The sequence below is a fragment of the Osmerus eperlanus genome, chromosome 21 (genome assembly GCF_963692335.1).
Source record: "Osmerus eperlanus chromosome 21, fOsmEpe2.1, whole genome shotgun sequence".
NCBI classification, from domain to species: domain Eukaryota; kingdom Metazoa; phylum Chordata; class Actinopteri; order Osmeriformes; family Osmeridae; genus Osmerus; species Osmerus eperlanus.
Window position 1 is genome coordinate 10,503,259 of NC_085038.1, and position 23,549 is coordinate 10,526,807.

Sequence of the window (23,549 nt, forward strand, 5' to 3'; positions counted from 1 at the left end):
CTAGTTCCCAGAAGAACATCTCATAAGTAACATTTCCCATCCACACACTGACACCTCTCGCTCTTCAAAATAAGCATTACATGCTTTGCAAACACCCAAAAAGTTTACACCCGTCTCCACCCTCACCACAATCCTCATCTTCCTCTATAGACCTCTGTTCTTCTCACACACCAGCTATTAATACCACCAACAAACTCATGTCTTCGCCACACGGTCACCATGGCCATTGCATGGGGGGGTGCTGGTCGTGTTTTGCATGCCGCACTATATGATCAAATTCACAGTTCTCTCTACAGTCGCGCAAGAAAGTGGAACGTAAGGGAGATACCCTTTCCAACTTCCCCTTTCCACTTGTAAGGGCCTAATAGTTTGTGAAAGACCCAGAGAAACACAAATATCCGACAAGGCAAAATCACGGGCAATTTGGGAATCCCTGCCGGACACATTTTTTAGGTGCATGTCCGGGTAAAAGAGGACCCTATATTACATGAAGCTCAAAAAACAGTATTTGCGCTCAAATGAATGCGAAAGAAATGTGGCTTGCATTAACTATTGATGTCCCTGCCAAAGCTTCAAACTTGCGTCCCTGAACTGTTGTATAGTGGGTTAAGCAAGGGGTGTTTTTATAGCCGAGTATAGTGCATTGTGCGCAGCAAGCTTGGAAGAAAAAAAGGGATATGAATAGAGGCTTGTGCCCCAGTAAAGCGCTATATCTAACAACGCCCCTGCATACATCCTTTTTGAGAATGAGGGTGTGATCATCATTTCGAAAACAATTTGATATCACGCAAATAGCCCATCTCACTTTTTATCATGCATACATTTCGGCTGGGAGCGAGTATCTTTCGGATTAGATAACGTTAGGATTAAAATATGTTTCGAATAGTTCACTTAGAAAAACTATTTTTCACGTTCCTGTGGTGTATCAACCGGTATACCGAACCGTACAACCTGGACACACAGCACGCGGTAACTCTCAGCGGACCCAACGGATCCTTCTTTGGATATTCGGTTATGCTTCACGCGCATGAAGATCAGACATGGTGAGAAAATAGACCACCACTACTAGGCTACATTCTGTTAAATTCAATCAAAGTGGTATATTTTGAACCCTCACTGGCCATGGCAGTGAAGCAAGACAGTTCTCGGTAAACGACTCCTTGGCACAGCAGCAATGTCTCCGGTGTGTTTCAGGGTTCTGGTTGGAGCGCCGGTGGCTGATTCCAAAACCTACCTGGCCGCAAAGACCCCAGGCGCCGTCTACAAGTGCACATTAAATGACAGTCGGCACTGCGAGCAAATTCAAATGAGTAAGTATCTGGATATCAAGAGTGTGTGTTGCATGTTCAAGGTACTGTAGGTAGGGTTGCCACCCGTCCCTTAAAATACGGAATCGTCCCGTTTTTTTTTTAGAACTTTTTATTTATGTTTTTCACAGAGCAAGACAAAATTACCTGAGACGAATGATAAAATAACAAGACTAATACAGAGAATAATTATAATAATAATAAATCAAAATATTCTGTATATGTATATTGCTGAACCTAATATGGATGTTCACATCTCCACAGACATGATACAATAATATACAGCCATATAATGATATGAAATATATAGTGTATATATGAAAAATAAAATAAAAATAATAATAATAATAAAAATAATACATTACAGATTGAAATATTCTTTAACCATGTGCCATCTCTGATTAAAAAGGTCAGTTTTCAATTCTAGTGATGCCGTCATTTTTTCCATAATATAAACCTGTTTTAGTCTCTGTTTCCATTCAGTTACAGTTGGTGATTTCACAGACTTCCAATTAGCCGTAATGTTTTTTTTTGGCAATTAGAAGTAATACACGTAAAATACACTACCGTTCAAAAGTTTGGGGTCACCCAGACAATTTCGTGTTTTCCATGAAAACTCACACTTTTATTTATCAAATAACTTTCAAAATGAATAGAAAATTTACAAGGTTAATTATTATTATTAGAAATAATTATTTTTATTTGAAATATAAATGTTGTTCTTCAAACTTTGCTTTCGTCAAATAATGCTCCATTTGCAGCAATTACAACATTGCAGACCTTTGGCATTCTAATTCTAATCCTTCTAATCATCCATTAGTCTTCTAAGGCAATTAGCAAACACAATGTACCATTCGAACACATACAGTAATAGTTGCTGGAAATGGGCCTTTATACACCTATGTAGATATTTCATTAAAAACCAGACGTTTCCACCTAGAATAGTCATTTACCACATTAACAATGTATAGCGTATTTCTGATTAATTTAACGTTATCTTCATTGAAAAAAACAGTGCTTTTCTTAGAAAAATAAGGACATTTTTAAGTGACCCCAAACTTTTGAACGGTAGTGTATATATCTTTAGTCAGCATTGAAAACATCAACTGATATGACACCCAGTAAGAAAAAACGTACATCTGAGGGGAGTTCTCTTTTTACAATTTTCTCCATCTCTTCTTTAATATTTTTCCAATACGCAAGGACTACTGGAAAGTCCCAAAATATATGTGTATGGGTCACCTATTTTACCACATTGTCTCCAGCATTGAATCGTCCCGTATTTGAGAATAAAATAGCGCGTCCCGTTTTGAATCAATACAGGACGGGTTTTGTCCCGTATTTTCTGAGTTGTCTTCAATGCAGCATCCCATGCAAATCATCCCATCCGCATTCTGTGAAGACTCGTCCTATTCTGCCCCTGATTGGGTAATACTCGCTGCCATTGTTGGTTTGATCGGGTTTTTTCAGGTTCACGGCCAATCAGAGTCAGAGAAGGGCGGGTCTCTTGGCGGCAGTGGCGGTTCTAGACAAATTTTACTGGGGGGGCCAAGGGGGGGCCAAGGGGGGGCCAGTGTTTAATCAGAGGGGCACATTAAAAAACAAATGATATATAAACATTAAATACTTGAATTTTTACAATGTCCATGTATCAATCTTAGTATTGTTATGAAAACATATTTTAAGTTGTGATTTACCACCACTGCCACTGCCCCCTAAACTAGGGTGACCAGACGTCCTCTTTTAGCCGGACGTGACCTCTTTTTGACACCTAAAAAATGCGTCCGGCAGGGATTACAAAATCGTCCGGAATTTTTGGAAAGGATATCTCCCTTACGTTCCACCTTCTTGCGCGAGCTCTGACTGTAGAGCGAACTTTCATTGGTCGACCGCCTCTCGCCCCCCCCTACCACCCCCCCCCTCCCCCTGGCAGGCCTCCCTTATTTTTATGTATTAAAGGTGGCAACCCTAACTGTAGACTATAATAAACTAAATCAGTGCTCTCAAATATTACGCATTCGCCGTGAGACTCGCGCATTTCAACCATATCATGGTCTCATGCAACACCTTGTATTTATCACGCTGAGAAGTAAGGGATAACTTGTCCCGCTATACAGTTAGGTCCATAAATATTTGGACATTGACACAATTTTCATCATTTTGGCTCTGTATACCACCACAATGGATTTGAAATGAAACAATTTCGTTTGGCTACAAAAATCCTGGAGGGGAAGGTGTGTGCAGCTGGTGTTTCTGATTGGCTGGTAGGTGGCATTAAACTCTGTATAACTCGAGACAGCTCTCAACTCGGCAGAAAACTTACTTGTGTAAGTTGTCCATTAATCGTCCATTAATTTTACAACTATAGTTGTAAAATTAATGGACGAGGCGCAGGCATAGAAGGTACTTAAGTACCAGCCAATCAGAAACACCAGCTGCACACACCTTCCCCTCCAGGATTTTTGTAGCCAAACGTTGACAGGTATGGTAATCTCATGCCAAACTTTTTATAAAACTTGAGAGCCCTGCAAAACCCATGTTACATGTTTTATGCATAGTGTCATATAGGAACGTATTGCATGTTCTAGGTATAATACACAAAATGGATGTTGCATGTTTTATGCATGATGTCATACATATGTTGAATGTTCCAGGCATGACAGGACCTATGCCTTGTGGCCATAAATGCTCCTCGGAGGTGGATAACCAGTGGTTGGGTGTCAGTCTGTCCAGAAGACATGGAGACGGCTTGCTGCTGGTAGCTAGCACATGCATGACCAGAGTTTACATACATGATCTGAATCCGCTACTTGCATGACATACATGATCAGAGTCTACACATCTAATACACATAACCTTAGCCTACATGTGTGACCTGTATGCACATGTATGACACGTAAGACCAGAGTTTACATGCATGACTAAAGTGTACGTACGTGTCCAATGTTTACACATAGCCAAATGTGTGACTACACAGATGTACTACACGTACAATCTGCTTGACACTCAAGACAGACTACACATATGACATGAGTCCACATGCATGTGCTCTACAGGCGTGTGCTCATCGTTGGAAGAACATTTACCACCTTCCAGAGGGCGATAAGCTGCCTCTAGGCATATGTTACCAACTAGATGGCGACCTGGTCCAGTCCATCCCTCTGATACCCTGTTACAGAGGTAACCTTTCTCTGCCTCTCTCTCTCTCTCTCTCTCTCTCTCTCTCTCTCTCTCTCTCTCTCTGTCTCTCTCTCTCTCTCTCTCCCCCTCTCTCTTGCTACCTCACACTCCATCAGGGGCGTGGGTTTGTTTTCAGTTGTGGGTGGGACAGATTTTTGGATGTGGCCATTAAATGTAATGTCCTTACTAAGAAGTGGTTTACCTCTTTCTCAACTTCCCTTTTCACATCTTTCACTTGCTCTGGGGAACTCTGAACACCTCCCTCTGCCTCTCTTTTCCTTTCTTTAACGTCGTCTCTGCACCTCTCTCTCTCTCTCTCTCTCTCTCTCTCTCTCTCTCTTGTTTCTTCTACCTCGCTTTCTCTCTCTCTTTCTCTACCTTCACCTATCACCTTACCTGCTTCTCAACTTCTCCTTCTCTCTGTCCTTTCCCTCTCTAGAGGATGAAAATGATTTTGGAGAGGGGTACACCTCCTGTCAGGCTGGGATCTCCAGCTTTCTCTTGGAGGTCAGTACTCAGACCACAACCACACTGTAGCTGTCAGTACTCAGACCACAACCACACTGTAGCTGTCAGTACGCAGACCACAACCACACTGTAGCTGTCAGTACTCAGACCACAACCACACTGTAGCTGTCAGTACGCAGACCACAACCACACTGTAGCTGTCAGTAGTCAGACCACAACCACACTGTTTCTATGACAACAGGACCTGATTGTGATGGGGGCCCCAGGGACCAACTATTTCACGGGTTCGGTGATCGCCTACAACACCTCCACTCGTGTGACCGCCACCTACATTGACGAAGAAGGCACTGTGCAATACGGCAGTTATCTGGGTAACTGTCACACATCCACAGCCCCCCCACCCCACCCCCCAGACACACACTCATGACTCATGGCTGTATTCCAGGATATTCCGTCAGTGCGGGTCACTTCCTGTCTGCAGACAGTATTGAGGTGGTGGGCGGAGCCCCACAGTACAGCCAAACCGGCATGGTGAGCAACACCAAACAAACGACCCCTCCCCCTTTCATCTCATACTCCCCCTCCTCCCCCTTTCCTCTTAACCACCCCATCTTCCGATACTCCCTCCCTCCCTCTCCTCCTCCCTCACCTCCTCTTCTCTGACCCTCCTCCTCTCTCTTCTCACAGGTATACATCTTCAGCATGCAGTCAGACACTCTCAGCATCATCGCTGAGGTCACAGGGTCACAGGTTTCAATTCAAGTTTATTGTCATATGTACAGGATACACAAGTATATAAGTACAATGAAAAGCTTTGTGCCGCTGAGCTACATACAACAGTGCAGTTTTTAATAATCAAATAGATAGTAACAGACAATAATAACATTAAAAGATGAGAGATAAGACATGCTTATACACAATACTCACTGACCAATATAATGAAACAGTGAGGGTAGGCAGTTGCAAGGTGGTTATAATAAGTGCAAATGTGCAAAATCTATGCTGGGCAGTGCAGTACTTAGACTGTAAAGTCATGATGTGCAAGAAGGAGGTGGGGGGTAATAACAGTCCGTTTCAGAAGGGGGGGGTAGTTATCTGTTCAGGAGCCTGATGGCCTGGAGATAGAAGCTGTCTCGTAGTCGATTAGTTCGGGAACTAATGCTGCGGTACCGCTTGCCTAGGGGAGGTGGTTCTGGGGTTGTCTCCATAACCTGACTTGACTGTGTCCAGAAAGAAGGATGCCAAGTCTGGCATCTCATGTTCTGTGTGTGTGTGTGTGCGCAGCAGGGGTCCTACTTCGGGGCTAGTGTGTGTGCTGTAGACCTGAACTCGGACGGCGTGTCCGACCTGCTGGTTGGAGCTCCCATGTTCAGCTCTGTGAGGGAGGAGGGCCGCGTGCACGTCTACATCAACATGGGACACGTGAGTCACACACACACGCTACACACACGCATCCACACACACACGCTACACACACGCATCCATACACACACGCTACACACACGCATCCATACACACACTACACACACGCATCCATACACACATGCTACACACACGCATCCATACACACACTACACACACGCATCCATACACACACGCTACACACACGCATCCATACACACACGCTACACACACGCATTCATACACACACACATACACACATGCTACACACATGAGACAGGCTCTGGTTGATGTCATGACAAGCTTGTGTGTGATGTGGTTGTGTGTGTGTCAGGCAAACCTGACCGAGCAGAAGTTTACTCTGGCGGGGAGAGACTCGTATGCTGGTCGCTTCGGCCAGACCATCATCAGCCTGGGAGACCTGGACCATGACGGCTACCACGGTAACCCTCATCAACTGTTACCCTGGAAACCCACACCGTTACCCTGGGATCCATCACTGGTACCCTGGGATCCTTCACTGTTACTAAGGTAACACGGACTGTACCCTGGCAACCCTGACTGTGGTTTGTGTGTAGATGTGGCTGTAGGAGCCCCACAGGAGGATGACCTACAGGGGGCTGTTTACATCTACAATGGCAGGAAGACTGGACTGGGGAGAGACTACTCACAAGTGGGTACACATCTCTCTCTATTGCTCTCCCTCTCTCCAGCCCGCTTTACTGTATCTCTGACTCACTCACTCTCTCTTTTTCTCTCTCTCTCTATATATCGCTCTGTCTCTCTCTCTAACCCACTTTCTGTCGCTCAATGTCTCTCTATCTAACCCTGTTTGTATGTCTGTTAAACTGCCTCTCTGTTGTGTGTTTCTGAACAGCGTATATCAGGCTCAGTGATGGGTAATGCCTTCAAGATGTTCGGACAGTCTTTGTCTGGGGGAATAGACGTGGATGGAAACGGCTACACAGGTAACACACTCTCATCCTAATACGTCATCTCTAATCATCCCTGCCCTTCCCTTCTCTCTTCTCACCTCTGTCTTCCACTCTTTCTTCTCATCACTCTCTCACACCTCTCATCCCTCTCATCCCTCTCTCCCTCTCTGGTCTAGATGTAGCTATAGGAGCCTTCCTGTCAGACTCTGCTGTTGTTCTCAGGTAATCCTACTAACCTGGTCTACACACCCAGCTAGTATACTGACCTGGTCTACACACCCAGCTAGTATACTGACCTGGTCTACACACCCAGCTAGTCTACTGACCTGGTCTACACACCCAGCTAGTATACTGACCTGGTCTACACACCCAGCTAGTATACTGACCTGGTCTACACACCCAGCTAGTATACTGACCTGGTCTACACACCCAGCTAGTATACTGACCTGGTCTACACACCCAGCTAGTCTACTGACCTGGTCTACACACCCAGCTAGTATACTGACCTGGTCTACACACCCAGCTAGTCTACTGACCTGGTCTACACACCCAGCTAGTCTACTGACCTGGTCTACACACCCAGCTAGTCTACTGACGTGGTCTACACACCTAGCTAGTCTACTAACCTGAGCTGCGTTTCCCGAAAGCGTCGTAAGCCTAAGTTGATCATAGAATCCGTCGTACGACGAATTTTAGTGTTACGGGCCGTTCCCAAAGACACCGTAGCTAAAGTGTCTCTTTAAAATTCGTAGCTCTTGAAAGCGCATAGATTAGCCTACTCCTTACGAGCATGTTTGGGAAACGCACGTAAGAAATATCGATGGTTTCGTTATTTTGCTCGATCGTTGCTACGATCCATCGTTATTGGGAAACGCAGCCCTGGTCTACACACCCAGCTAGTCTACTAGCCTGGTATTCACACCTAGCTATTCTACTGAGCTGGTCTACACACCCAGCTAGTCTATTGATTTGTTCTTAACACCTAGCTAGTCTACTGACAAGGTCTACACACCCAGCTATTCTACTGAGCTGGTCTACACACCCAGCTAGTCTATTGATTTGGTCTTAACACCTAGCTATTCTACTGACCTGGTCTACACACCCAGCCAGTCCACTAGCCTACCTAGGAAGCTCTTTACCGTTTCATTTCCTTGGCATATTTGTGTGTGTGCATAAATGTGTGTGTGCATCTGTGTGTGTGTATGGCAGGACGCGTGCGGTGCTGGTAGTAGAGGCTTGGCTGCTCTTGCCAGAAAATGTGAACCACTCTCAGCCACTATGCTCAGACAACGGCCAATCAGCTGTCTGCATCAAGACTTCCGTCTGCTTCCGACTGGGAGGGCGACACAGCACAGGACACGTCGGTGAGGACACACACACGCACGCACACATGTATACACACAATCTCCCCATTCTCCTCACCTATAATTGTGTGTGGGTGTGTGTGTGTATGTGTGTGTGTAGACATGTTTTACAACCTGACTGCAGATGTCAAGCACAAAGCTGGCTTGCGGCCCCGCCTCTATTTCTCCACCAATGGGACGGCTCGCTTTAACACGACGACGGGCATGGTCAAGACAACGCACAACAACGTGACCTGCACTACCCATCAGGCCTTTCTGCAGGTGAGGGAGGAGCGAGGGAGGGAGGGAGGGATGGGGAGAGATGACCCAAAGGAACAGAAAGTAGGGAAGAACAGATTGAAGGAGGGGAGGATGGAGGGAGGAATGAAAGATGGAGGGAGGGATGAATGGACGGATTGAAGCAGGGATGGCTGGAGGGAGTAGGAGGTGTATTAAAGATCTTGCCCCCCTCCCCTCCCTAGAGAGATGTGAGGGACATCTTCACCCCCCTGGTGATGGAGCTGCACTATGAGCTGGGGGGTCAGCACAGGGAGGGGGCGCCTTCCCTCATCCTCCCCCCTCTCACCCCCGTCCTGCAGAGAGGCGAGGAACAACACAACCAGCTGACCAATCAAGTAGGAGCACATCAACCTTCTCATCATTCAGGAAGGCAGGAACAATATGAGCAGCTGATCAATTAGATGGGAGCAATCCAAGAAGATGACCAATAAAGTAGAGAGTGCAGTGTAGCTTTGTAGTGTTGATGTGTGTGCTTCTCTCTGCAGACACTGTTTGCCAGGTACTGTGTGTTTGTCAACTGTTCCACCAACCTACAGCTGTCTGCCCAGCTAGTAACACCCAGGTATGTCCTCCCCTCCCCTCCCCTCCCCTACCCTACCCTCCTCTCCACTCCACTCCACTCCACTCCCCTCCTCCTCTCCTGTTTATGTGATAGTGTGTGTCTGCCCCTGCAGGAGTCATAAAGGTGTAGGGTTCATAGCACTGGGGGAGGGCAAGACCTTCCTACTGAACGTTACCCTGGGCAACATAGGAGATGCTGCCTTCCTGCCTACCCTCCACCTCGATTACCCTGACAACCTGTACTTTATAAAGGTGTTAACAGCGGTAAGATGCACATACACACACATACACACACATATATCCATAAACATGCACACACACACACACACACACAGTGAGTGAGTGAGCTTTGGGGTGTGTCTACAGGGAGAACAACATGTCAGCTGTCAGGCCAAAGAGGAGAAGAAAGAGTCTGATGGAGTAGACTGTCACCTAGGAAACCTATTCCTGAATGCCCTGGCCAAGGTACACACAGACAGACACACACATGCACGTACATCCTGTCGTAAGCTTGTCGCTCACACGTGTGTGTGCCTCAGGTGAATATTAGTTTCCTGATGGAGGTCGGCGCCGACAGTGAACCAGGCGACCTCAATGTCACAATCACGGCCTCCAGGTATCCAACATAGTTCCGCCATCTGGAAGGTTCTATAAGATTACGGTGTGCGTTCCACAAAGGTCACGCTGTCTGTATGTTCTTTGTCGTGACAGGGAGAACTTTGAAAGTGAAGATCTTCTTCATGACAACGTGGTCGATCTGATCCTGCCTCTGAGATATGGGGTCAACCTCAACATACATGGGTCAGATACTCTACTGAACTCTGCTCTACTCTCTCTCGCTTTCTCTCTCTGTCTCTCCCTCTCTATCGCTCTGTACATATACAAATATATTGTGTGGATATAGATGCAGTGTGTGTGTGTGTGTGTGTAGGTTTGCCTCACGTCAAGGATTTGATTTTGGAAACTTTAATGAGCCCTACTGCCACACTGAGAGGTTCAACTACATGATCAAGGTACACAACACACACATACACAAACACACACATAAACACTCCCACACAGACAGAGCCCTGTGTGAAGCCTGTCTCCTCCAGGTAGTGAATGCTGGCCCCAGCCTGTCTCAGGGCACCAGAGTGGAGGTGGTCCTGCCCAGGGCTCTGGCCCCCTACCCCCGTTCCCTGCTACGCATCCTGCAGGCACAGGTAGACTGCTCTCCTGTCCTCCACAGCCCTCTACTGCTCTAGCCCTCTCTGCTGTAGGGTCCCGTACTTCCCGTCGTGTATCATCATGTACTACTGTTATGTTGTTTATCATCATTTGCTCTGCGTTGTTTTGGGATACTCTTCTATAATCCACTCTACTGTAATCCACGTACACAGATTAAACTGGCCTCTATTCCTGTGCTGTACCCTAGGCGTCCACTGGGGAGTGCTCTATCCTGAGCTCTGAGGGTTCTACACCACAGTCTGCCAGCACCAGCCACTCCTATTGGCCCGGCATATTCAGCACCATGAGCCCTGTTTGGTCCAACCTCTCTAGCACGATGGACCCTGATTGGTCCAACCTCTCTAGCACGATGGGCCTTGATTGGTCCAACCTTTCTAGCACAATGGGCCCTGATTGGTCCAACCTCTCTAGTACAATGGATCCTTACAGGACAGACCTGTCCAGTGTCTCGTCCTGGACCAATGGGAGTAGCCGCAGTCTGGAGGGGGAGGAGTGTGAGGTGAAAAGACCATCTCCATTGGAGGATCTCATCTTCTACTTCTCCAGAAGATCCAGGAGACGAATGGTGGGTTCACTCAAGCTTACACACATATCAATACTTTACTAACCATAGGAACTTAGAACACACATGTCAATACTCTAGTAACCATGGGAACTTAGAACACACATATATACCTCTAACTACTATGTAATCATACCGTACAGATATTTCATCCGTGTATATCCATAAGATGACACCTGTGTGTGTGTGTAGTACTGCATGCGACAGGATGCCCTGTGTGTGTATGTGGTGTGTGAGCTGGGGGACCTGGCCGCTGGGAGGGAAGCCGACATTCACATTGAGGTGGAGATGACACCTGCCGTACTGAACGTCTCACCGGTGAGGAGCGCTCACAGACACACACACACACACACACACACACACACCGACACGCTCTTCTCAACAGTAGTGTGGTACCTCTGGCCCTCACTCAGGGTCGACATGCGGTGATGGAACACCAGACCACTGCAGTGGTCACCCCCAGGAAACACCCCTCTGTCTGGTTCCTCACACACAACCCCAGCACCGAGGTAAGGAATGTCCACACACACACACACACACGGACTCACACACACACATACACACACAGTCGCATAATCTGGTTGTGTCTCGAAAGCATTTGTGTTTTGTGGGTGTCTGTGTTCGTACGTGTGTGTCTTTCTGTGTGTGTGTGTGTATATATATGTGTATAGGTGGTGTTGAAAGCCAGGTACAGCTACCAGATATCTCCAGATGTGAAGCTCATGATCCTGGCGTCTAGTGTGTCTCTGGGACTCTTCATCTTCATCGTTCTGGCCCTCTGTCTTTGGAAGGTACGGCAGGACCAACACTGGACCAAAGCACCAGAGATCCGAGCACTTGTTTCTCATTGTTACTGTGGTGCCATGGCTAACTGGAGGTGTGTTCCACAGCACGGCTTCTTCAGGAACAAGTACAAGATGGAGAACTGCAGGAGGCTAAGCTGGGACTTGCTAGTAACTGCCAACCTCGAACAACACACACACGTACACGCTCACGACTAAACATCAACACACACACACACACGTCTAAACATCAACACACACACACACGTACACACAAACTCATTACGCTGTGTGTGCATACATAATATACAAATGAATACGCACACGTACACTTTGACAACAAGCAAAGGAAGGCGATTGAGTGATGATGTGAATCTCAGACGAGTTGTCAGGAGCGAGGAGAGGAAAGGTGTTTCTGCTTTCCGAACAACTCAGTCGACATTTGTGTTTGTAGTACTGTACTCAGAGTGAAAGGTTTGTTGCTTTACTGTCTGAACAAAAATATGTTTATTTTCCATATTGTGGTGCTTAATAAATAAGTCCAGTAAAGTGTGTTTTTATTGAACTGTGTCGCTGTACCTGTGCCATCTGCCTCAGTGAGGGGTGGGGGTGGGGGTCTTTCTCTCTTCATCTCTCGGCCTGTCTCTTCCATCTCTGTCACAAACATCTTCTAGAAGGCAGGAGCTAACAAGCTTTACTAGGAAAGTGTTTGTGTGTGTCTTCAACAACCTGTTAATCCGGTTGGTCAGAGGACTTAACGGAGATCAGCTGGGGAGCTCAGGAGGAGATGGGTGGTGAGGAAGAGAGGAGGCGAGGAGAAGAAGGTGAGAAGAGGACAGAGAGAGGCAGGGAGGTCATTGCTGGGGGATCCTCTTAGCTTTTTCCTGTTTTCCTGAAGACGTGATGAGCTCTGCTGTCGGGGGCAGAGTCCCCTCACACACACACACACACCTTAACCTAGTCTACATCACACACACTCAAACACACACCTGACCTAGTCCACATCACTTACACTCACACGCACGCATGCCACCTGATTCCAGCTTTTTTCCCTTTGTTTTCAAGTATGTGCATTTACTTACAAATAATTAACCAATTATTTACCAGTTGGGTGTCACTCCCATCCTTACACGGTTCATATATCGTGCCCTTCGAGAGTTTATCAGTTACTCTCACCTTCATCATCATCCTCCTCCTCACCTTCATCATCATCATCCTCGTCACCTTCATCGTCATCAACACCACCAAAGACAGACCCTGTTACAGGAAATCCATGATCCAAATGGCTTTATTAGCAGTACTTCTAAGGCCAAACAATTCTTGAATGCTACATTCCTGCTTATTCGAGTCCAGAACTGTCTCTTCATCTATCCATCACTCCATCCATCAATTCATTCATCAATTCGTCCATTCATCGATCCAGCCATCCCAATTAGAAATCCTCCACAAAAATTCACGAGTCGTACAAAAGTCCTCATGAAGAGCTTAGTGAAAATATACATCCATTTACATTTAGCAGACGCTCTTATCCAGAGCGACTTACAGTAAGTACAGGGACATTCTCCCCGAGGCAAGTAGGGTGAAGTGCCTTGCCCAAGGACACAATGTCATTCGGCACAGCCGGGAATCGAACCAACAACCTTCTGATTAATAGCCCGACTCCCTAACCGCTCAGCCATCTGACCCACATCCAGCCATCTGTTCATCCTTCTTGTCGTCTAGCCGTCCATCGACGCTCCCGTTGGTCCTTGTGTGTGTTCAGGACTCCTGGAGGAGCGAGGCGAGCTGAGCCCTGAGCAGACGCTGCGACGCCAGCCCTGCGTTGTTCATGACGTCATACTGCAGAGAGGGGCTCTCGACGACGTCATAGCGTTGTGGGGGGCTGTCTACGACGTCGCGGCGAGAGGCTTGCGGCCCCAGGTCGGGAGTGTGCGGGGCCGAGAAGGCAGGGCTCTGGTCTAACTCCGCCTCCATCTTGTAGCTGAAGCTTCCACTGAAGCTGAGGGGCGGGCTCAGGGGCGGGTCATAGCCCGAGGGGGCGGGGCCAGACGAGAACTCCCCGACGTCCAAGTACGTCTCCAGGGTGCTGCCGAGGTTGTGGTAGGGGTTGACCTTGGCATGGTAGAGGTTGGTGTTGGTATGGTGGAGGTCCATGCTGCTGTACGGAGGGCTGGGGTAGGGGTACGGCTGTGGGGGTGGTGCCAGGGTGGAGTGGGGCTCTGGAGCCTGCTCTGGGAGAGAGGTGAGGGGGTTGAGCTGCAGGCTGCTGGCCAGCAGGTTGGAGGTGGGCTGGGAGAGGCCCTGGCAGAGAGCCTGCATGAAGGGCAGCAGGTCTGGGACTTGGTGGCCCTGGTAGCCATGGTAGCCCTGCCCCTCCTGCAGCAGCTCCGACAGCGCCCAGATGTAGTTCCTGGCCAGGCGCAGCGTCTCGATCTTGGACAGCTTCTGGGCGCCGGAGAAGCAGGGCACCACCTTCCGCAGCTCCTCCAGGGCCTCGTTCAGCCCGTGCATGCGGCTGCGCTCGCGCGCGTTGGCCTTCATGCGCCGTACCTTCACACGCTGGGCTCCCACCATCCTGGGTCTCCTCCTCTTCCTGCCCGCCGAGCCCTCATTCCCAGGGCTCTCCTCCTTCGCCTCCTCCTTCTCCTCCTCTGACTCCGCCTCCGACTCCTCCTCGTTGCTCTCCTGCTCCATCATCCTGTCGTCCTCCTTCTTCCCGTTGACTATGTCCATCATGTTGAAATGGGGTTCCTGGCAGACTTCCAGTTGTTGCTGCCAAGCCGTGCTCTCTCTGGATAGGGATGGGAGCAGGGTCATTCTGGAGAGGACAGGGACAGATTTAATCACACTCCTCGGCCTCATCGTCATCACCATCATCATCATCATCACCATCATCATCTCATTCAACGTCTACATAAGCACATGTTCGGTTGATAATCACAGTTTAGAGATTAGACTATTCATAGCAGACAAGTCCATGATGATTCATAGCAGTCATAGAGAGGCTTTAATTACACCTCAGAACAACAGGACAGCTTCAACTGGACATGTAACAATCTTGGTCAGGGTTAGGTAATGAAGCAACACAAACACCAACAGTACAACAGCACACAAACAAACAAAGCTTTTCAATGATCTCTGTAATACAAAATCCTCCTAACTGTCTATGAAAACCCTGTGTGGTTTCAGGTGGAGTGTTGATGTGAGAATGCAGCCTCCCTCCATCCCATAGTCAATCCTGGTTTAGTTACCGTGGCAGCAGAGTGTGTTGTGAAGGCTCATGTCCTGTTCAGGGTGGACGGATGGATGGCTGGTCTGTGGAGAGGTTAGGTCTGCTCTGGTTGCAGTGTCGCTGAGTGTGAAGAGAGTTGAGCGGAACACCGCAACTCCTTATCTCCTAATCCTTGCGTGCGGCACTAATCTCCCAACCAAGCCCCCTCCACCCCCCTCCTCCACACCTCACCCCTTTTGGTATATTATGTCACGGCAAACCGCCTCAACCTTCTAAGTAGTTCCACTCTTCCTCCCCCTCCTCCTCCTGCTCCGGTCAGTAAACTGTTTACCCCAGCAGTACCTGTCCTCATCTGACTTCCTGGAACTACCTAAGCACCAAGGTAGGTCAACAGTCTGCAGCAGAGGAGGTCTACAGTGTGCACCAGGGTACGGTACCAGTCACCAGTATAGACACACCGACACATTAAAGGGCTTTTCTTTCCTACCTAATAAAGGTAAAGATATCAAAGCTATTGAATAACACGTGATAATCAAAACAGTGTCAAACAAATGGCCTATATTTGAGTTTCTTTAAAGTAGCTACCCTTTGACTTGGTGACAGCTTTGCACACTCTTGACATTTTGGTTACTATGTCAGGTTCATTCCATGGTGTTGATCACTTCACAGTTATGGTACAATAGTAAAAGGGACTCCAGTGAAGTAAGGTAGGTCCAGTAGCTAAAGTAGGTCTCCAATGAGTACTACAGTAGGTCTACAGTGTGTACTACAGTAGGTCTACAGTGAGTACTACAGTAGGTCTACAGTGTGTACTACAGTAGATCTACAGTGTGTACTACAGTAGGTCTACAGTGTGTACTACAGTACATCTACAGTGTGTACTACAGTAGATCTACAGTGAGTACTACAGTAGGTCTACAGTGTGTACTACAGTAGATCTACAGTGTGTACTACAGTAGGTCTACAGTGAGTACTACAGTAGGTCTACAGTGTGTACTACAGTAGGTCTACAGTGTGTACTACAGTACATCTACAGTGTGTACTACAGTAGATCTACAGTGAGTACTACAGTAGGTCTACAGTGTGTACTACAGTAGATCTACAGTGTGTACTACAGTAGGTCTACAGTGAGTACTACAGTAGGTCTACAGTGTGTACTACAGTAGATCTACAGTGTGTACTACAGTAGGTCTACAGTGTGTACTACAGTACATCTACAGTGTGTACTACAGTAGATCTACAGTGAGTACTACAGTAGGTCTACAGTGTGTACTACAGTAGATCTACAGTGTGTACTACAGTAGGTCTACAGTGAGTACTACAGTAGATCTACAGTGAGTACTACAGTAGGTCTACAGTGTGTACTACAGTAGATCTACAGTGAGTACTACAGTAGGTCTACAGTGAGTACTACAGTAGATCTACAGTGTGTACTACAGTAGGTCTACAGTGAGTACTACAGTAGATCTACAGTGAGTACTACAGTAGGTCTACAGTGTGTACTACAGTACATCTACAGTGAGTACTACAGTAGATCTACAGTGAGTACTACAGTACATCTACAGTGAGTACTACAGTAGATCTACAGTGAGTACTACAGTAGGTCTACAGGAGAGCCGACACTGGACCAGCTAAACAAACAGAGACTAGGCCAGTGGGTCAGTTGGCTGTTAGCACCCAAGTTAAGCTCCTGTAGGATTTCCCATTAAAGAGTCTAATCTCTGACCTCTATTCTTCCTCTGATCTGTCAGCACCTCTGGCTGCGTCTCCAGGACACAGGCGCTGACATGGAGCCCAGGGGGTTTGTCAGCAGGGCCAGAGAGACCAGGCGGGAGGCAGGTAGCACTGCTAGGAGAGAGATACTGTACCAGGTTATCAAGTGGCAAAACTTGGTGTCGTGTTTGAGACTCTGCTGATATCCACAAGAACACCCCCGCACCCCACCCCTCTTAAGAGCTGAGTGAGGAGGGGGGAGGAAGGGGACAGGAGAGGAGGAGATGTACTTTTTTGTTTGTTTTATTTTTTTGCTGTATTTGGTGCTGGCCATCATCTCTCTCTCTCTCTTTCTCTCTTTCTCTCTCTCTCTCTCTCTCTCTCTCACTCTCTTTCTCTCTCTCACTCTCTCACTCTCTTTCTCTCTCTCTCAGCCTTTCTGTGACCTGATGCAGCACTAAGATGACCCTCCATATCAACATTAAGAAACACTGCCCTCCTGTGGTAACAAAAACAAGCAAAACAATTATTATGAATCCCCTCCCCCTCTTCTCCCCCAACTCTCGCTCCCCAACACTTGTGTTCAGCCAGTAGTGGGTTGAAATATACCTCAGCTTCGGATAAGCATATATTGGTACCCTGTTATGATGGTGGACAACACAATGGTGTGTGTTTGTGTGTGTTTGTGTGTGTTTAGCATGCATCAGAGGTGCAGGTGTGAACAGGCTGTCTGACTGGCCAGTGTCTGATCTCCTCCTCAGATAACACTGTCTAACTCTGGAGAGGCATGTGTGTGTGTAGCAGGGTTTGTGTGTGTGTGTATGGGGGGGGGGGGGCATGTACCTGAGTGTGTGTTATTTCTTAGCTTGTCTTGTGTAAATAGAATATATAAATTGCATTGTACTTTGTAGTGTATTGTACAGTATGTCACAACAGTCACAACAAATTGTGACATTAATGTGTTTGATTGACTGTTTTTTCCGACTCCAATAGAATACAAGAGATCCATTGTATTGTGCGTTGGTGCGTTTGTGTGTGTGTGTGCATGTGTGTGCGTGTGTGTGTGTGTGTGTGTGTGTGCATGTGTGCGCTCCCGTTGGCAGTATCAGTGGAAACGCTTTGTCGCTGTGCTGACATCTGGGCTGAGTTACTACATCAGTATCTGTAATGCCTCTGGGCAACACACACACAGGCAAGCACACACACGCATGGGGGGGGGCAACTTTGACTACTAAAACAGACAACCTGTCCAGAGGTTTTATACCATTACAAGTCACTGTAAGATTAGAGGATGTTGGGAATTAAACTCCACACACACACACACACACACACACACACACGCACGGCACACAAACACCGGCCACACACACATGGGGCCGGGGCACAGACCACACACACACACACACAGAGACGCAGAAACACGCTTGCAGACACAGGTCCGACACACGCACATCAGAAGTCTTACAACTTGCGAGTGAGCTCGGTGTGATGAAGGGCGCCTGTGTATCCTGAGCCTGGCATTATAAAGAGCAGCAGCACAACATGTTTGGGTCAGGAAAGGGAGAGAGGAGGATGAGGGGATGAAAATTAAGATGAGGTGATGGAGGAAGAGGAGGGAGCGTGGGAGGGGAGCCGGGGGGAGGGGAGGAGAGGGATAGAGAGAGAGAGAGAGAGAGAGCACAGGCTCAGCTTATTACTAATGTATTGATGTTGGTCAGCAGAGAAAGAGAGAGAGAGAGCTCTTACCAGAACACTGACACGGGGAGGAGGGAGGAAAAGAAGAAGAGAGAGAGTGATAGCTCAAACCTGCCCTGTCCACCCCCCCGCCCCCCCCCCCTCAAGCTCGTCCACCTCCCGGCTTCCCCCCCCCTCCTCTTTTCCTCTCCTACTGGCCTCCCTCTCTCCCTGTCAGCAGTCCCCTCCTCTCCTCCTTCCCTCCGTCCCCGCGTGTGAGAGCAGCATGGAGCCCAGCAGCCCGAAGAAGATCCAGTTCTCTGTTCCTCCTCTCCAGAACCAGCTGGACCCCCAGGCTGCAGAACATGTGAGTACTCCACCCCTGGATGCGTGTGTGTGTTTAGTGTGTGTTCGTGTGCCTGTGTGGAGGGGGGTGTTCTAGGGTTAGACTTGTGTGTCCGAGCTAGGTTGTGTGTTTTACATGAGAGCCTGTTACTGCTGTTACAGCCTGTTAAGAGGCAGCTTGCGTTGGTAGAACTACTTGTGAACGTGTATCGCTAACCCCCCCCCCCGCCCTCACCCTCCATACACCCTCCCCCCCTCCCCCCAGATCCGTCGGAGGAGACCGACCCCAGCTACCCTGCTCACCTACCAAGATCTGGCTGGAGGTAACATTAGAATTAGAGGAGAGACACAGAGCGTGTGTGAGAGACAGAGAGAGTGTGTGAGAGACAGAGAGAGTGTGTGAGAGACAGAAAGAGTGTGAGAGACAGAGAGAGTGTGTGAGAGACAGAGAGAGTGTGTGAGAGACAGAGAGAGTGTGTGAGAGACAGAGAGAGTGTGAGAGACAGAGAGAGTGTGAGAGACAGAGTGAGTGTGTGTGAGCACAAGAGACAGAATGTGTGGAGACAGGGGTGTGTGAGAGACAGGGAAGGAGAGTGTGTGAGAGATGGTGTTCCGCTTAGGTTACGAAACCCCATTTGATGTCTACCCAGGTTGCGCGACAGGCTAACGGTTACACACATGCACATGCACTGATGGCAGTGTATGTGACGGTGTGTGTGTGTGCGGGTGTGCGTGTGAGCTCGCTGTGCACTGGCTGTAAGGGCTTCCTGCTCTCTCTGCCAGCTCCTGTCCCAGAGCAACCTCCCTCCCTCACCACTTTCCTCTCCCCCTCTCCCCCTCTCCCCCTCTCCACCCTCTCCACCCTCTCTCCCTCCAACTATCCCTATATTTCTCTCCCCTTTCATCCTCCCCCACTTTCTTTCCAATCTCTCTCTCTCTCTCTCCCCATATCTCTCTCTCTCTCACTCCATCATCTTGCTCTCCTCTCTCCCTCTCTCTTAGCTCCCAGTAATGGAGATGTTTATTAGGTTGCTGCAGCCTTAGAGATATAGGTTTCATATATATGGCAGCTAGCCAGAAAGCAACACAGCCAGTCTGCCAGAAAACTAGTTAGCCAGCCAGCCAGCCAGCCAGCCAACCAGCCAGAGCGTTTTAGGGGCGTTTGCCTCAAGACAATGGTATCGTTGTCCCCTCCCACACACACCCATCCCAACACTGATGATGTCATGCTGGAGTGAGAGTTAACAGGGAAACAGAGAGGTGGTTGTGAAAGCCGGAAACTACAGAAGAGGGAGGGAGTCATGAACTCACCTGATAGAGCATAACATGCCTACCTCTCTCTCTCTCTCTCTCTCTCTCTCTCTCTCTCTCCTGCAGAAGTGGAAGACAAGCATGCAGCCAGCGGGGTGACAGACGTGAGTCTTCCCTCCATCCACACTCGGACTGGACAGCCATGCTGACACCACTTCCTTCCTCTCAGACTCCACGGTCACCTGGATTGTATTGATCCTCCACGTTGACCTCCTCTCCTCCCTTCTCTTCTCCCCCCCCCCCCTCATCTGCACCCTCCCTCCCCTCCCCTTCCTTCTCCTCTCCATCCCATCCACCACTCTTCCCCTCCTTTCTCCTCTCCTCTCCTCTGTACCCTCCCTCCCCATCTCTGCTCCTCTCCTCCTCTATAGGGTTCCAATGTGTCTCAGAGGAATCAGAGCTATGCCCCGCCCACAATCAAAGGTATTGCCAAAATATCTTCTCCAATCAGCCATTGCATGAACAGCCAGAAGGTTTGGCTTAGAACGTCCAACTCCTTGTGGGTCTTTCCATGATGACCATTTCATTTCAATAGTAAATTCTAGAATGTCCAATACGCCGTTACAAAATCAAATGTCTATGTGTTCATTCTACACTGTCACCCCTTTTACGTCTGAACTGAGTACATGTCTCTTCTCGGAAACAGTCCACTCGACAGACCCAGTTGTTTCTGCTCGCTCTGTTTTTTCTCGTTGCTCCTGTACTTCATGTTTGCTTTTGCTTGTTCGAGAATGTGCTGAGTTGTGTTGATTTGTGTTCCAGTCTAAGTGTGGTGGAGCTGTGTGTTGATTTGGTTTGAGTTGTTTGCTTGTCTTGTATTGATCTGAACTGAATTGTTGCTTTATTTTGAGTTTCCACTTTCGTTTTGGTCAGTTTGTCATGTGGCGGCAGGAACAAAAGCAAAGCTCTGATTGGAGGTTTGATTTTAGCTGTAGCTTAGCTTTAGCAGTTTAGCAGTTAGCTGCTAGTTGATAACTGCTAGCTGTTATCCGGTAGTTGTTCATTGCTAGTTGCTATCTGTTATCTTTATAGTTATTAGCTGTCAGCTGCTACAGCAGTTGTTAGCTGCTAGCTGTCAGTGTCAGTTGTGAGGCCGCAGTACCTGCCACCTCTGGGGGTGCTCTTGTGTTCCCTGCAGATTTGCAGCAGCACCTTCAGAGGCACGAACAGCCGGAGGCGGGATTCTGTGAAAACAGTCCAATCGCAACCCAGCACTTTGGGAACACAGCACAATGGGCTAATCACAATGGGCCTGATGAGCCCAATGGCAATGAGGCGTACCTACTGCTAGCCAATGAGGAGCTAGCGCTGGGTGAGAGCGGTGAGTGTGTGGGGGGTAAGTGGGGGGAAGGGGCTAAATGTGAGTGTACGTAATGGAGAGAGAGTGTAACAGGTGTGTGAGGTGGGTTTAAAACCGCTTCCTTTGTGCAAGGATATGCAAACATCTATCGCTAGACCAAAGAAACACATTTGGACTGTTGAGTACATATCACACAAGAGCCATTCCAACAATTGTGCTGAGACTTTGGTCTGTACTATACAAACTTTTCCCAAACACTCGTCTTAACATGGTACTAATTTAGGTCTTGTTTGTTCTCCCTCTCTTCCTCTGCACCTTCCTCTTCCCTTTCTGTCCTCTCCAGAACCTTCCAGCAGCCAACAAGAGAACCTGTCCAGCCCAGAGTCCATCTCTCGATAACCTCCTCATATTTCTCTTTCTTTTGTCTTTTATTCTTTCTTTTCATCCTTCGCGTCCTCTTTCTTCCCTTCTCCTTGCCCGCTATCATCCTCGTCCACCTCTCTTTGCTGCTCTCAGATCCTCTCCTACAATCACAAACGTGTATGTCTCAACTAGTTCACCCAAAGAGTTTTGTGTTTTACAGTTGATATCCAATAGGATTATGGTATGATGTTATCATACCGTTAGAACGTTCTTACACTTACAGTAATGGACTTTAATAAAAGATGAGACATAAAACATTTTGGTGCATCTCTCAGAGCTCTATTGACTTGGTGGAATGGCGGTGTGTGTGTGTGTCTGTGTGCTTGTCTTTATAGAGAGAACACTTCCTGAAATATTGCAGGTAGCTTGAAATGCTGTTTGTAAATGTCTGCCTGTCTGTCTATTTGCCTTCTTGTGTGTCTGTGTGTCTCTGTCTGCCTGCAGCATGTCTGTCTGCAGTCTGTCAGTCTGCCTGCCACCTGTCTGTCTCTCTGTCTGTCTTTCTGTTTATTATTGAAGGACTGTTGTGTGTCAGCAGGTAAACTGACCAAGCCCCAGACAGAACGTTCCCTCCCAGAGGAGGAGGAGGGCGGGGCTACCTCCCAGGATGACTGACAGCTTGGCCAGCCGGCCTATTAACAGCCCAGCAAACACCGACCCAGTCTGGAGCAGCCAACCACAGCTCCTCCCTGTGGTAGCAGTCCATTTTGGAGGAGCATGATGAAGATATTTCCTGGACACATTCTGTCAGCTACCTAGATTGAACTAGTACAGCTTTAACTATAGCACAATGGATATATCAGTCCAGTCCAATGCAGTGGCTAGAATTAGCTTATCTAGCTTGTAACGTGTCACACAGCTGTAGCATTAGAATTATTATTATCTAATGGACCCTGGCTAGTTGTAGCACTAGCATAGCTATTATTTAATGGACCGTGGCTAGCTGTAGCACTAGCATAGCTATTATTTGATGGACTGTGGCTAGCTGTAGCATTAACTAATGCATTCAGTGTCTAATGGCTGTGAGGAGCTAATAGAATAAAGTGAAGTGCTGCTACATCAGACCAGCTGAGAGGCTTCTGTTTCACTGACTCCTGGGAGACAATAGTCCATTACATGGGTGTGTGTATGCATGTGTGTGTGTGCGAGCGAGCACGCGTGTGCATGTGTGTGTGTGTGCTGAGGTGCCCATTTCTAGACTAGGAAACTTGACATACATGCTCTGCGGTACTCTGTGTCTGTTAGAAGGAAATAAAGCAGCTTGAACCTTGGTGAGATCTGCTCCTTACTCTACAGAACTACATCTCCCACAAACCCAACCCTTCCACGGTCATGCCAACATGAGCTGGTGCTCTCTGAAGTGTAACCATGACGTCTAGAGAACTCTGGGTCACCATGTTGCTGGGTGACAGTTGCCAGGAGAAAGCTGCCAGACAGCGCTTGCCTGATTTAGATGGAACACAGTAGTGGGTGGAGACAAGCTTT

General features: G+C 48.0%; 3 protein-coding genes across 7 annotated transcripts; 2 read left to right on the forward strand and 1 right to left on the reverse strand.

The window, feature by feature from the left end:
- The first annotated feature begins 827 nt into the window (after positions 1-827).
- LOC134007825 (integrin alpha-4-like) lies at positions 828-12,614 on the forward strand. Its single transcript, XM_062447524.1, has 28 exons — positions 828-1,043; positions 1,195-1,310; positions 3,962-4,065; positions 4,364-4,487; positions 4,927-4,994; positions 5,197-5,326; positions 5,401-5,486; positions 5,643-5,705; positions 6,240-6,377; positions 6,691-6,799; positions 6,935-7,029; positions 7,234-7,324; positions 7,468-7,513; positions 8,501-8,655; positions 8,756-8,916; positions 9,117-9,269; positions 9,420-9,496; positions 9,609-9,759; positions 9,862-9,960; positions 10,035-10,111; positions 10,207-10,296; positions 10,427-10,508; positions 10,590-10,697; positions 10,910-11,287; positions 11,477-11,602; positions 11,698-11,793; positions 11,956-12,075; positions 12,175-12,614. The coding sequence occupies exons 1-28, from the start codon at positions 874-876 to the stop codon at positions 12,283-12,285; spliced, it is 3,324 nt and encodes a 1,107-aa protein (XP_062303508.1). The 5' UTR covers positions 828-873; the 3' UTR covers positions 12,286-12,614.
- A 722-nt stretch (positions 12,615-13,336) lies between these two features.
- LOC134007472 (neurogenic differentiation factor 1-like) lies at positions 13,337-15,462 on the reverse strand. The gene is made up of 2 exons (XM_062446945.1): positions 15,318-15,462; positions 13,337-14,884 (listed from the first exon to the last, which is right to left on the reverse strand). The coding sequence occupies exon 2, from the start codon at positions 14,881-14,883 to the stop codon at positions 13,825-13,827; it is 1,059 nt and encodes a 352-aa protein (XP_062302929.1). The 5' UTR covers position 14,884; positions 15,318-15,462; the 3' UTR covers positions 13,337-13,824.
- Positions 15,463-18,690: 3,228 nt separating this feature from the next.
- LOC134007473 (protein phosphatase 1 regulatory subunit 1C-like) lies at positions 18,691-23,334 on the forward strand. Of its 5 annotated transcripts, none has more exons than XM_062446949.1 (7): positions 18,691-19,052; positions 19,296-19,353; positions 20,408-20,445; positions 20,713-20,764; positions 21,480-21,662; positions 21,985-22,024; positions 22,603-23,334. In XM_062446949.1, exons 1-7 carry the CDS (start codon positions 18,972-18,974, stop codon positions 22,604-22,606), a joined length of 456 nt encoding a protein of 151 aa, XP_062302933.1. In that variant the 5' UTR covers positions 18,691-18,971; the 3' UTR covers positions 22,607-23,334. The 5 variants fall into 5 exon arrangements, with proteins under 5 accessions (XP_062302933.1, XP_062302934.1, XP_062302930.1 ...); XM_062446950.1 differs by having other exon boundaries at positions 18,692-19,052; positions 21,480-21,653; XM_062446946.1 differs by lacking the exon at positions 21,985-22,024 and having other exon boundaries at positions 18,700-19,052; positions 21,480-21,677.
- Positions 23,335-23,549: the final 215 nt, after the last annotated feature.